The following is a 13638-nucleotide window of genomic DNA, read 5'->3' as shown; positions in this document are numbered from 1 at the left end:
GCAGTGTTGTCAGACCAGTGTTAGCTGGTCCCTGCTGTACCCCACGACAAAGGGAGGCAGCCCAGCTGTAATAAACCAGGATGTGAAGGTGGATCTTGGATACACAGTCATGGGGGCACCAACCTGTCCCTTTGGGTGCCTGTGCCCTCCTGTGCCCTGGCCAGGATGCTGCTGTGCCTGGGCTGATTGGCACCTATTGAGAGCTGAAGGGAAGACCTGGATGAGAACCCCATGTCACCAAGTGGCATGGTGGGGCCCCAGCACACCCGTTTGCTGACTGTGCTGCACCAAGACTGGCACGATATAGGTACCTTTTCCTGATGTTCTTAAATGCCAGGGACCACAGCAGGACACAAGCTAATGGTCCTCTGCTTTGCAGCAGTGCCAGTGTGATCCTAGTTTGCATTTGGCTTGGTGCTCCAGTTTCCAACTGCTTCCCACTGCTCTGCTGCTGGGTGCAACATCTCTCCCCCTGCTACCACTCCAGTGGGATAGGGCAGCATATCCAGTGGGAGATGGGGCAGCAGGAGTGATGGAGAAATCCAAGTGAGAACGGCCAGGCTGCCGGAGCACACAGATCAGCCTGCTGGAGAAGCAGCCCTGGCCGCGGCCATCCCGCTGAGAAACGCGGCGAGGGAGGAAGAGTTATTGCTGCAGTCACACACCAGCTATTACCTCCCAACAAAAGGCAGCGTCTGCACAGCCAGGAGAGAGCCCGAGGACAGGGACAGCCCGGGTGACCTTCAGCGGACGCGCAGCAGACAGGCCGGAGCCCTGATCGCCCCAGACAGGTACGCCTGCAGGCGCCCCTCCACCTGGCCCAGCGCAGCGGGAGCCTCCCGGGATGCTCCCCACAAGCCTTCAACCGCTATCAGCTTCAAAGTCTTCTCACCAGCCCCTGGCCTGGGCGGGTTTTTTTATCCTTCCAGCACACGTCAAGCTTTCAGGTTTCTGAAAGGAGGCGAAGGCGATGTTGTTGTCGGCGCTTAGCTGCTGCGAGGTGCCAGTACCCAGTCTAGGGTTGGAGTTTGGACACTTCCCTGCATCATTTTCCAGGCCCTGCCTGGCAGCCAGAGCTCGACAAGGAACATGCTTGTAATAACAAGGGGTGAAGGCTAAGGTGACAGAACAAAAGACCTGGGGTGGGGAGTTGTTGAGCTGGGACTCTCACCTTGAGAGCCATGGGTCAGGATCTGCTGGATCTATCACGGAAACATGGAATGGTTTGTGCTGTATCCTGTATCACCCTAAAGATGATCTGATTCCAACCCCCTGCCATGGGCAGGGACACCTTCCACTACACCAGGTTGCTCAGAGCCCCATCCAACCTGGCCTTGGACACTTCCAGGGATGGGGAAGCCGCGGCTTCTCTGGGCAGCCTGTGCCAGGGCCTCACAGCCCACACAGTAAAGAGTTTCTTCCTAGTATCTAAACTGAACCTGCCCTGTATCAGTTTAAAACATTCTATCAATAAGAATAAGAGTTATCCCTTAACCCTTAGCAGTGGCTCTGGGACACCCAGACTCAAGGGTGTTGTTCTTGTGCTGCCTCTTGCTCCAGGAGCAAAGGTACTTGAGGGAATTCTCATGCCATAGTGAGAAACCACTTGAAGACAAGCAAAAATTACTGCTTAGCTTGACTTCTGCTCTCTGCCTTTAAACTGGCCCAAATTCACCTTGAGGGGGTGTTAGGGGGTGTAAGTAAGAGCAGGGAAAGGCCCAGCATCCCCTCATTCATCTTCCCATGGACAGCTGGAGAGAAGCAAGTGGCCAGGGATAAATGAAGAGGGAGAGGTTTCAGTAAATGTCAAAAAGCAAAAAACAAGCAGGACTTTAGGGCCAATTAAATTTGTATAATGTGAGGGAAGTGCTGGTTAAAGACATGGCAGCAGCTGAGCTGTATATCCATTTATTTCAATCCAGTTTTCCATGGGAGCAGAGTACTTGCATATCATTAGCACCGAATATCTCTAATAAGGCTGTCTCCACTAATAAGCAAAAAAAAAAGAGCTTAATTAACTTTGTTTTTCAGTGAGCCAGGGTGGACCCTCCAATGCCTTTTCCTCCAGTCTGGAGGAAAATGTGTCTTGAGACATGGATCCAAATGTGGGAGGGTGGGCAGGGATAGCATGGCTGGATTGTCCCATGCAGGAAAGTGCCACCAAGCTGAGGGTGGCCCCAGAGTGATCCATCCAGCCACAATGTCTGACACCTCTTAGCTGGTGGGGAGAGGCTGTTAAAGCAGGTTTGGTGCCCAAGCTCTGTCAGAAGTGTCAGAGAAGCACTGTGACTATCCAGAGTGATACCCGGAACACACAGGGCCACTGCCTCTCAGTGCCTGTAATTAAGGGGATGGAGGAACCAGATTGAGGTGGAAGTAGCTGCAGATTGTGTCTGTCCCTCTGAACTCCTCCCAGTGCATGACCAAAAATGATCAGCCACAGCCTTCCCAAGTCTGTTGTGTCCCTTCCACCAAATCCCTTGTCTGGAGGCTGCAGCAGGGCTTATCCCTGTGCTCCTCCACACAATTCTGCACTGCCAGCAGCACTGCAGAGCACTGACGCTGTCGTGACATGCACTGTGCAGGAGGGAGCCTGGCCTTTGAGGGGTGACACTGGGGCTGGCACTCCAGCACTGACAGCACTGGCCACATTCAGCCTCTTCTGCAGGAGGGCTCAGCACCCAGAGGAACTTAATGGTGGCAGCTTCTCTAATTTTTTTCCTCCCGATTTTCCAAGCATGAAACGCACTGCTTGGCCTCACCAGGGTTACAGATCCTATGGGTTCATAGGTCCAGGTCCCTTCTACCCAAACCCATACACACGTGTGTATGTAAATACACCATATAGGCGATTATATTTGTGCCTTCTGTTTCATACAGAGGTCACAGCTGTGCAGCTGCCAGCCCTTTAGCACAGCAGACTTTTCCATGAGCCCAGCCATGCTGGAAGCGGGGCCGATTTATCCGAGCCCCCCGCTTGGCAGAGGGCAGCTGGGAGCCCTCCGTGCCTGTGCCAGCCCCAGGCAGCACTCCCTGCTTCCCTCACAAACCTCTTAGTCCCGAGTTAATTAATTGTCATCAAATAACCTGCATGGCCACAGCTGGGACAGCAGCTTCACCTTCACCCTGGCTTGTCCCTGCGGTTCTGGACTCCGAAAGGCAGCCCCAGAGTGGGGGTCTTGCTAGGAGAGGAGGAGATCTCACTGGGAGAGGGGGTGTCTCAATAGGAGAGGGGGTCTTGATAGGAAAGGAAGGGATCTTGGTGTGTGGGGTCTTGATAGGAGAGGGGATTCTTGATAGGAAAGGAGGAGACTCAATAGGAGCGGGGGTTCTCAGTGTGATAGGAGATAGGAGAGGAGGGGTCTCTCAATAAGAGAAGGGTCTTGATAGGAGAGGTGGTCTCTGTAAGAGAGGGGGTCTCAAAAGGAAAGGAGGAGTCTCAATAGGAGAGGAGAGGGCTCAATAGGAGAGGAGCTCTGGATAAGAGAGGGGGTCTGGAGAGGGGGTCTCAAGAGGAGACAGGATCTTGATAGAAGGAAAATCTCAATAGGAGGAGAGTCTCAACAGGGGAGTCTATTGATAAGAGAGGGGTCTTGATAGGAGAGGGGTCTGGGCAGCAGCAGGGTCTCACTAGCATGGCCCTTTCTGTTTAGCTGGGGAGGGCATTTTGTGCAAAGACTGCACATGGCCCAAAGGACGAGTTTTGAGGCTGCTCGACGGGATTCACCCACTTAATGCCCCAACCAGGCTCTGGAAATGCTGGAAACCATGGACACTGATCTCAGGAGCTGAAATTCCCCGTACTTTGCAGCATCTTCCCATCGCCCCAGGGGTTTGCAATAGCTGTGTGCCAGTGGGCACCGATGGGGACCCTCCATGGGGTGGCCCTTACAGCGTGGTGGTCTGGCTGGGAGAGCCTGGCAGGCAGGAGAAGCTCTGGGATCTGCTGGAACAGATGTTTCTGTGCCATAATAAAAGGTTAAATATTTTAATAAGCATTAGCCACATGTTGAAGATAAAATGAGCTGCTTGTTTTCACTCTTTTTCTTTTTTTTTTTCTTTTTCCTTTTTTTTTTTTCTGTATGCAAATGAAGTGGAAGCTTATTAACGAGATGAGAGGCTGGAGCCTAATTAGCAGCAGGACAAGGGAGCTGTGCTGGAGCTGAGTCAGCGAGTGTGAGAATCGCTGGTGCAGTCCCTGCCATCGCTGCCTGCCACTGCCAAACCACCCCAAAAAACAGGAGAATTGGGCAAAATCCGTGTGGTTTTGGAAGGGTCGGGGGGAGATCAGCTTTGCTTGGGGTCTTGCCTGGACACAGCCCATGTGGGTCACCCCAAAGCCACCTTCCTAATTTTGTTCTTCATGCTGGCTGCATGGCAGCTGGGGTTTTGCAGTGTTTCCAAGTATATATTGAATATTTGGGGGCAGTGCCACCAACCCGGGTGGAGATGGACAGAGCAGGACTGAGGTGTTTGCTATGTGATCTTGTGGTGCCACTGGCAGGGGGCAGTCCCTGTGGAATTTGTTTTAGTGAGTATTTGCTTCTGATTATGTCTCTTTTTTCATTCTGAAGAATCATTTTCCCACAAAGAAAACAAAGGGGGGGGAAAAAAAACCCTAACAAAAATTAGATGACCGTCTTTCTTTTTTTCTTTCTTTTTTTTTCTTTCTTTTATTTTTTTTTTTTAATAGATAATCTTTACTTTCTCTCATCTTTTTTCCTGTCACCTCTTCCTTGCTCTGAGTTCCTTCGAGCAGGGGAAAGACCGAGCCTGCCGCAGCGGTGCAGGCAGGGGCTGCCCGCCCTGCGAGGGGGGCGCAGGGGGACTCGGACTCGGAGTAGCCTCCGAATAAGAAGCTGCCAATAAACCTCTCCTGTAATTTGCACCTTCGGAAGGCGACAGCAGCCCTGCGGCCCCTTCGTTCATTTGCATTTTTAATTAGCTGTGCTCTCCCCGCGCCCCTCAGCTGCCCTGCCCGGGGCCAGCGATGGCTGTAGGTAACCGGGGTTCATTTTGGGGCTGAAGGAAGCGTTTTGGTGGCCCAGAGGACGGGCGAGGCGGCAAGGTAGTGACGACAATCCTCTTTTATTTTTTTTTTCCCTTTTTTTCTGATATATATTTCTTCCTCTTGGTCTTGGTCAGTCCAGCCCTGCCTCCGTGCCATCCATCTGCCCCTTCCTCTGGAATCCTTCCTCACCGTCCTCCTCCTCTCCCAGCACCCAGATCCCACTCACATCACTATCTGTGGGTTTCCTCTTCCCATGCAACCCCCAGCTCTGGCAGCACACAGGATTCCACAATTCCCCTATAAAGCTATTAAAACTCTACCTCATTAGCAATAATTAAAAGGTGTAGCACACATTTTCAATAGCTCATGCTTGCAGGCAGGGTAATTTATTTTATTTTATTTCATTTCATTATTTTATTTTATGTTATTTTATAGTTTTGGTTTGGGTTTATTTTGTTTAATTTAATTTTATCTTATCTTTATTTTATTTTACCTTATTTTTTATTTTATTTTATTTTTTATTCTTTTATCTTCTTTTATTGCATTGTAATTTTATTTTACTAAAATTTATTTATTTCATTTAATTTTCTAGGCTCCTACACCCACCATGCCCAAAGGATGGGCAGCATCACCCATCTACCCCATCCCCACCGTGCTGGCAGAGGAGGGACATGGGCACATCCACCACCTCCCACCCACCCAGAGGAGGGGGGGGTGTGCTGCCTGCATCCAAGGCACGATAAAGTATTTTACTACAAAGCAGAATTACTCCAAAGACTGATGGGCTGACTTGTGAGACCCACTCACATTTATGGAGGTCGTAAGTTATAGACTCCCGGTGAACTGGAGGAAAACATAACCCTCGCCTTTTATAGGCGAAACTTCTGCCGTATATTAAATTCTCCAGCAAACGGACGGGGCTTTACTGCCAACTGTAACTTTAACGTCTCCCAGCCCCTCGGTTAGTTGGGAGGGATTATTAATAACCAGGGTGTGCATGGCCAGCCCTCGCCGTTTGCCCCGGTGACGGTGGCTCTTGGCTGGAGCTCCCGGTGCGGGGATACCAGCCCGGGAATGCCGGGAACAGCTGCCTGCGGGGGGGGGAAAAACCTGCCAGAGGCATTGCACTGGTCAGGACATGCTCCTGGGAGCTTGGGAGAGACCTGGAGCGTCCCAGGGCGTTGGCAGGTCACCAAGCCGTCGGTTTCTGCTCACCAAAAGCCTTTTGAAGCTTCTGTTGTGGGTATCTGTGGGACTCAGAGCATGCCATGTCTTTCTTTTTCCCCATTTCAGTTTTTGGTCTTAAGTATTATAACGTGAAATGGAAAAAGTGTAAAAGCATACTCTCGGGATTTGCTCTCACCCAGAGAGCAAACACCTATTTTTTGTTGCCCAAATGCAGGCAAGTAGGGGGAAAAAAATCCTATAGGTGAGTGGCAGGAGGAGAAGGAAAAGGTGTGGATGCAGAGAAGGGGAAGGGGATAGCAAGGAAAAGGCAAACAACCCAGTTTGCATCCTGCGGGTTTGATTTCTCTTCGAGCTACAAGCAGACCGACGAGGGGGAATAGAGGGGAGGAAGATGCTGCGACTCCTCCAGCCGCCCCCAAAAGCTCTCTGCATGTGCCCTTTTCCCACCTTAAAATCATCTTTTCTACAGAGGGAAGGAAAGACTGGAGCTGGGAAAGGTGCAACATGCTCAAACCCACCCTGGCACCGACAGGATGTGTGCCAGGACCCCCCGCCCCAAAGGGCATCCCATCACCCCCCTCCCAGCATCCCTGCCTGCCACCCGCCTTTTCGGGGCGATTCTCTCACCGGGGCCCGGTGAGACTTAGCATTTCTCTGTTTGGAGCTGGGATGAGCGTTTATTAGAACTAAACAGCTGGGAGCAAGATGATATTTAAACTGGTATTAGGAGAGCACCGGCGGAGGGAGATAATTCCTGGGGCGGTCTGGCAGCGCGGCGGCCGGGGAGCTCCTGGGGTCTCCTGCCGGAGAGCGATACAGTTAATTTGCAGCCGGAGCTGGAGGCTGGCCCGTGCTGATATTGCCGTGTTATTTAGAAGAGAAAGGTCAGGCTGGAGATTGAATAATCATTGACAAGAAATCCATGGGGGAGCGGGGCGGCAGCTCCAGGCGAGATGCAGCATCCCCCGTGCTGACTTCCCAAGGGAATTCTTTCATCCGCTCTGGTCCCCGTGGGGTGTCGGAGGTGTTTGTGGCAGGGATCCTGCCCCCCTTTCTCCAGCTTGGGGAATTACGGCCACCCCCTCCAGCTGTGCCCTTTTCCATCTAATACTTCCATCTCCGGAGGTATTAGAGCTGTCCTGGTTTTCATCCTACGCACAGGCTCTTTTTTAAATTGCAAATTATTCTTAAATTTAAAAGTACTTTTTTTCTCAGAAACGTTTTCAATTTTTTTATTTTTTAAACTAAAACCCCCTAAGAAAACAGAAGAAGCTAGAAAGCCTTCCCCTGCTCCCCAGCCCTGCCCTGGCCCTGGGTGTGATAAGGAAAATCTCCATTCTAGCTTTTTTTTGGAAAGAAGTGCACTAACAAGTCCAACAAAGCAGTGAACCAGCAATGACAATGAAAGCTTGAAAATGGGTTTTTTGAATGGACAAATCCAAATGTCCAGAATGACTCACCTCCTCCAGGGAAACTGAGGCACGGTGGGAGGCACCAGGGATGCTGCACCTCAGGCAGCATCCCAAATCACATCCCACTGGCTCCCACGCTCTTGCCACCAGGAGCAGGACTCTGCTCACTTCCCTGTTGCACCCCGAAACCTTCCCGCCCCCTGCATCCCATGGAGAAGGCACCCAAGGTATCTTGCTTTCCTCTTTTTTCTCCCAAAAAATACACCAGGTTTGGTTTCATTTTTTTTTTTTTGAATTTTTTTTTTTTTTTTGCAACAAAAGAAACTATTTATTTGGAATATGCATTACCAGTACAAATCAGGAAACTGTAAAACCTACACCTTGTTAGTATCGTCATAGAACATAAAAGTCTCAGTTGGGATCAGAAAGACAGAGGCCTTTTTTTTCTCTTTACAGAAGCAGAAAAGCTTAAAGTTTCAAAACCAGGTCGGAACAGAGAGTCTTTTTTTTTTTTTTTTTTTTTTTAGGGTTTTTTTTTTTTTTTTTTTTTAATATTTGGAATCCATTAGGAAGAGAAAAAAAAAAAAGATGGGGGAAAAAATAGAAAAGAAAAAGCAATTCCGAACTGGATCATCTTTACAAGGGATAGAAAGGGCTTTGCAAGAACAAAAAAAGCAAACCAACAAAACCAACCCCCCAGGCAATGTCTGATTTACATCGTCTTAATAATAATAAAATAATAATAATAATAAAGGTGTATGAAAACAAAAGGACTCCAGGAAACCTTGGGATTAAAAGTAACACCCCAAACCCTAAACCGTTCAGTGATGTGAAAAGCTCAGGTTTTTTGGGAGGAGGGGGGGAACTGTTTTAAGAGAAAACTGAAGTGATGCCAAATGGCATCTCCCTTAGCGCTTTTCCTTGAATCTCATGCCACAGCCACCCAGATTTTAGGCTGTATTTGGGGGCTTTTGGGCCATGTCCCACCATGGGTGGGGGCTGCATTGTCCTGTCCCTTGTCCCTCATCCTTCTCAGCACATTGGTGCAGCTGAAGTTGAGGGCCAGGCTGCAAGACCCCATTCTCAGCAAGGTCCGTAGGCAAAAAGAGGTTGGAACCTTCCTTGCTCTGAATCCCTCAATTTTGGGCCAAGGGGGATACTGGGATTCAGGGCAGAGCATCTGGGCATCTACACATTTTGGGGAGGATTCAAGCCCTTCCACCACTTCATGCAGCTCAGCAACACCCCCCAGCATGGAGACCCATGGGGGTTCAGCACCTGACTCCCCATTCCTCCCTGAAACCCCTCAGAATTCTGTCTCTCTTCGGAGACATAAACCCACTGCTCAGCCCCAGGGCAGCCCCAGAAAGATATTCTAGAGCTGGGAGTTGAAGGGAGTGGGGAGAAGAGGAACACCCCCCACCAAAAAACACCAGCATCACTTTTCACATCACTCTGGTCACAACTCAAAAGCACGGGGGAAGCGGCAAGGCCATCGTCTCGGACAGAAAATAAACTTAGCATCATCATCAAAGCCCCCCCCTCCCATCCCAAATAATGCCAAAAAATAAAATAAAAGGTCATTTCTGGGTCTCAACGTTAAGAAACATAAAATGTTAGACTGTACCTATTAATGCTCACTATTCCAACCATTTTTTTTCTTTTTAAAGTTTTACAAAATGAATTACCGTCACTTTTTAAACATTGTGTAAGAAGAAATGAGTGTGCACAACTCTACACTTTTCTAGCATTCTTGAACTAATTCACAAATGCGAGAAAATGAAAAAAAAACAAACCATGGGAAAAAACAAACAAACAAAAAAAAGGAAGATGAATGTAGGTAGTTTGATGTTATAAACTATACAGGAATGAAGCGCTTGTTGCCACAGAAAGAACAGGGACGGGACCTTCCCCCTGTTCAGTTTTGCGTGCTAAGAGGGTCATTTTTTATTCTTTTATTATAAACACTATTAAATTCCGACTGCGTTTTTGGTTTTTTTTTTTTCTCCTTTATCTGAATATACAAGAACATTCATTATCAAATGTTCGTTATCATCAATACTACAAAGAACGAGACACAAATCGCAAGAAACAATGGAAAATGTTAATAAAGCTGAAAGAATCGTCGAGTTTTTTTTGTGATTTTTTTTTTTAATTTTTATTTTTTTTGAGTTTCTGCAGGTTTTTTTTTTGTTTGTGTTTTTTTTGTGGTTTTTTTTTTCTTTTTTGTTTTGTTTTGTTTTTTTGGTATCGAAGTCAGGTTTTTCTGGGCAGAAAAAAAAAAAATAAAAAAAGAAGAAGAAAAAAAACCCCACAACACTCAGGGCTGGAGTAGGGGAGGAGAATGGGGAGGAGAAACAAAACCCAAAAATAAAAAAAGCAAAGAAAAAGGCAAGCAAGCAGCTACGCCAACGCAAACTGGAGGGACCAACCAGGGAATCCAGGAGGTGATTTGCAAAGTACCATGGAGGAGTGAGTGCCTGGCCCAGGCAGGGAGTGCCACGGGCAGGGGGACAGGCAGGAGGGGCAGCGGCTGCAGGGCAGGGGAAGGCAGCCCCGGCATGGGCTGGCTCTGGTAAGCAAGTGGTTTCAGCTCATTCCCAGCTGGTTCCCAGGAGGGACCGTGGCATTCCTGCAGGCACGGCACTGCTGCTGCTCCAGAGAACAGACCTAACCCAGTCCCACATCCCTGAAACACTTTGCCAGAACAGTTTTGTGTAAAACAAGCTAGAAGTGGATAAAAGGCAGCACTGAGGGAGGCCACGGGAGGAGGAGGAGGGGGAATGCAGGAAGGTGCAGGGCTGGGGAAGGTGGGCAGCACAAAACTGTCCTTGCAGGGAAACAACCTTCTCAGTGCTCTTACCACAGCTGGGAGGCAGCCCTAGACCTCGCATGTCGCATCCCACTCTGCCACAGGGTCCCCATCCCTGGCATGGATGCAAAAGGAGCAGAAAGTGTCTCACTGTTGGACACACAAAGCCCCTGCACTGCAAGGTGACAGTGTGTCAGAGCTGTGGGCACACCACTGCTGTGCCCTGCAAGCCAAGGACCATTATTTTTTTCCAGCAAAAGGGTGAAAATTTTTTTTGGCAGAGCTTTAAACAGTTCTTGCTTAACGCTGCTCTGTGCTGGCAGTTCCCACCTCAAGACCAGCACAAGCAGGGTGGGCATGGACATTCAAAAGCATGAGGTGCAGCCAAGAGGTAATGGGATCCATCACAAGGTGCCAGGCATGCTGCACCCACACCAGTCCCCACGACACCCAGGGTCTTGCTGCGGGCTGGCTCAGCTTCCTCGTGCCTGCTGGAAGAACCGACGGCCAAAAGTGCCACCCTGGCACAAAGCTTAGCCCAGGGAAACTGGTGCTGCCTCTCCCTGCTTTTCCATGAAAGCCATGTCCTCCCAGCATCAGCCACCTGAAGGGGCATTTCAGCAGGATGAAGCCTTGATTACCAGCAACCACTGCCTGTCCAAACAGTGGATCAGAAAAGCTGGGCAGAAAATCCCATGATTTCTCCTGTGGTCACTGTTCAGAGTAACTCTTGGGATAAAACCAGCCCCTTCACAGCAGAAAGGCATCCCCAAGGGAGGCACCCACTCATCCTTGAGGGCTTCACCCTCAAGCAAACCTGTGGCACTGTAACCAAAAGCATCCAACACGTTCAGCCCACCACATCCAGACTCTGGGATCCTGCTGCCTGTCCCTCGCTGCCAGCTCAGCAGGGCTTTGGGAATGCAGAGGGTAGCACAAACCTCTGCAAGTCCTGCCTGCACTGGGGAACCCACCTCCCCCTCTCCCACACCATGGCACACTCCTGGAAACATGAGTCAGCACCCTGTGACAGTCTCCTCACCAGGAAAAGTCCACCACCAGCCTCCCTAGGAGCTGTGGGAAAACTGCTGGGGTCCCACGGACTATCCATGCCTGATCCCACACACTTCCACGGAGGTGCTCAGCGACTTGTTATCAGCAATGGCTGTTTCTCACCTGCCTCTGCCTCCTTTCCTGGCTCATCCAGCTCACGGCAGCCAGTGGGATGTGTGGCAGAGTAGGGCAGGGACCGGGAACCGCTGGCGGTTTCCCCAGGCTGGGAATGGGCTGGTACCTACTGGAAATGAAGGGGAGCACACTGGCTCCTTCTATGTGCACAGGGGCTGTGCCCACCCGCCCTGTCACCGTGGTGCCCGAGGGACAGCTCACCGAGGCAGGGCTGGGCACAGGGGGCAATGCTGGGGCCAGCAGAGACGAGGTGGCAGCAGGTCTGTGGTGGCAATTCCCTACGGAGAGGTAGCATGAGAGATAGGGGGGCGAGGGGGCTGCCTGCCAGTGAGGGAGCGAGACGTGACTGAGGGACGTTCGTGGCTCCTCAGAAAGACACCGAGTGTGAGGCTGTACACTGGTCTGGGGTTGGTTTGTGAGGTGGCGGTGGATTTTTGTTTTTCCTCCTTAAAATCCTTCTACCTGTTGACATATCCTTCGGTGGGAAGGGGTGAGGGGGAGGGAGTGGTGTTGTGGCGGTAGTGGGGAGGGGGAAGAGCGGCTTCTACCCAGAAAAGAAAGGGAAGAGAGTATAAAGAAGTGTCCAGATTGGCTGAAAAAAGCATCCCGACGAAGAGAAGAGAAGAGAAGGAGTCTTCTTGTGTGTGCTGATTGGGTTCACCTCCAGTCTGACTGCTGCGGTGTTAGGAGAGGCCCCCTCCCCTCCCGCCCCCGCCGGGGCCGGCTCAGCCAGGGATGCAATTTGCTGGGAGATCAGTTGGAGGTATCAGAGTGAACGCTGCCAGGGCCTTCTGTGGGGGAGGTCACCGACGATGGGGTAGTAGCGTCTTGCCAACCTCCATTAGCCTGTGGGAAGAGAGACATGGAGATGTCAGTCACCCCATGGCACGGCACACGTGGCCCTACCCAAGTCACCCATCCACCTCAGAAACCCCTTTTCCTCCCTCAGCAGGAACCAATGTAGGAGGCAAAGATTTCCCACCTGGCTTTCCCCCCACCTCCCACCCCATCCATAGGGTTGGGGCCAGAAACAATTCTGTAACAAACAGGGTTTTTGATAAACTGCAAGTGCTCATAGAATGTCTGTCCCTTTAAAAGAAAACTATTTCTCAAAAAAACCCTGAGCTCTGGCTGCTTGGGTTTTCTTTTACCACCGAATATGACCATTCCCCATATGGAAAGAGGAAAATAGTAAACATCTCACTCCAGAACCCGCTGCCTGGATGTTATCTGAAGCCAAGTGCTATGAACATGCAGAACAAGTAACAGGTCCCAAGGGACTGATGAGCTGTGCCATGTCCCCCAGAATAGCTCCATGTCCCCACCTCCTTGAGGGAAGCCAAGATACAGTGCAACGGAGCTGCCACCTGAGGGTTTGTACACCAAAGCATGGCAGACAACTTGTTTATTCTTCTAAAAACAGGTACTGAGCTAAATTCTCCAGCCTCTCAAGAGCAGAGCTACTGGAGGGCCCTGGCTGCTGTAGGCAGGAGCCAGCGGTGCACAGAAGCTGCTCCTCTGTGGCTGCCATCCCCTTTAGAGAGGAGCAGATGTCGCACCCAGCCTCCTCTGCTCACTGTGACATTGATTCAGTGCTTGGCTAATTAATCCTTCCCAAGCGCTGCCCCAGCTCCAGTTGGCAGCAGTCGCTGTCCCGCTTTAGCAGGTTAGCAAACCCCACTCCACCCTGGGTGCAAGTGTGAAACCAGACTGTGCACAAGCACTACCAGCCCCGTGAACCCCTCGCCTGCAGAGACCCCATGCCCACTGCCCCCACCGGCTCCCACCCACACCCGGGCCCCAGCCCACCATCCCTGTGCTCCCCGAGATGCAATATCCACCCTTCCATGTCTTGGACTGCTGCAAGAGGCAGCAATTACTGTAGATTATCAGCCCGACAATGACAGGCCGCGTAAAGAGAGACACAGAGCCAACTCCACCGCCCCGAGACTGGCATATTCAAGTACACTTAGGACATTAATAGCAATTTACGTGCCATCAGTGAGAGAGAACCACAATAGCTGTGC

The 13638-nt window shown here is 50.6% G+C and overlaps 1 protein-coding gene across 1 annotated transcript in view; it reads right to left on the bottom strand.

Annotated features, from left to right (window-relative positions):
* Positions 1-7895: 7895 nt before the first annotated feature.
* PBX1 (PBX homeobox 1) overlaps positions 7896-13638 on the bottom strand; it is a 131272-nt gene continuing 125529 nt past the window's right edge. The window contains 1 exon segment of the mRNA XM_018079024.3: positions 7896-12457. Coding sequence (XP_017934513.3) covers positions 12365-12457 — 93 coding nt within the window. The 3' untranslated portion in view covers positions 7896-12364.

Source organism: Manacus vitellinus, unplaced genomic scaffold (genome assembly GCF_001715985.3).
Source record: "Manacus vitellinus isolate BGI_N305 unplaced genomic scaffold, ASM171598v3 scaffold_44_pilon, whole genome shotgun sequence".
In the NCBI taxonomy this organism is placed as follows: Eukaryota; Metazoa; Chordata; class Aves; order Passeriformes; family Pipridae; genus Manacus; species Manacus vitellinus.
Note: the sequence above shows the minus strand (reverse complement) of the source record. Positions and strands in the feature narration are given on the sequence as shown.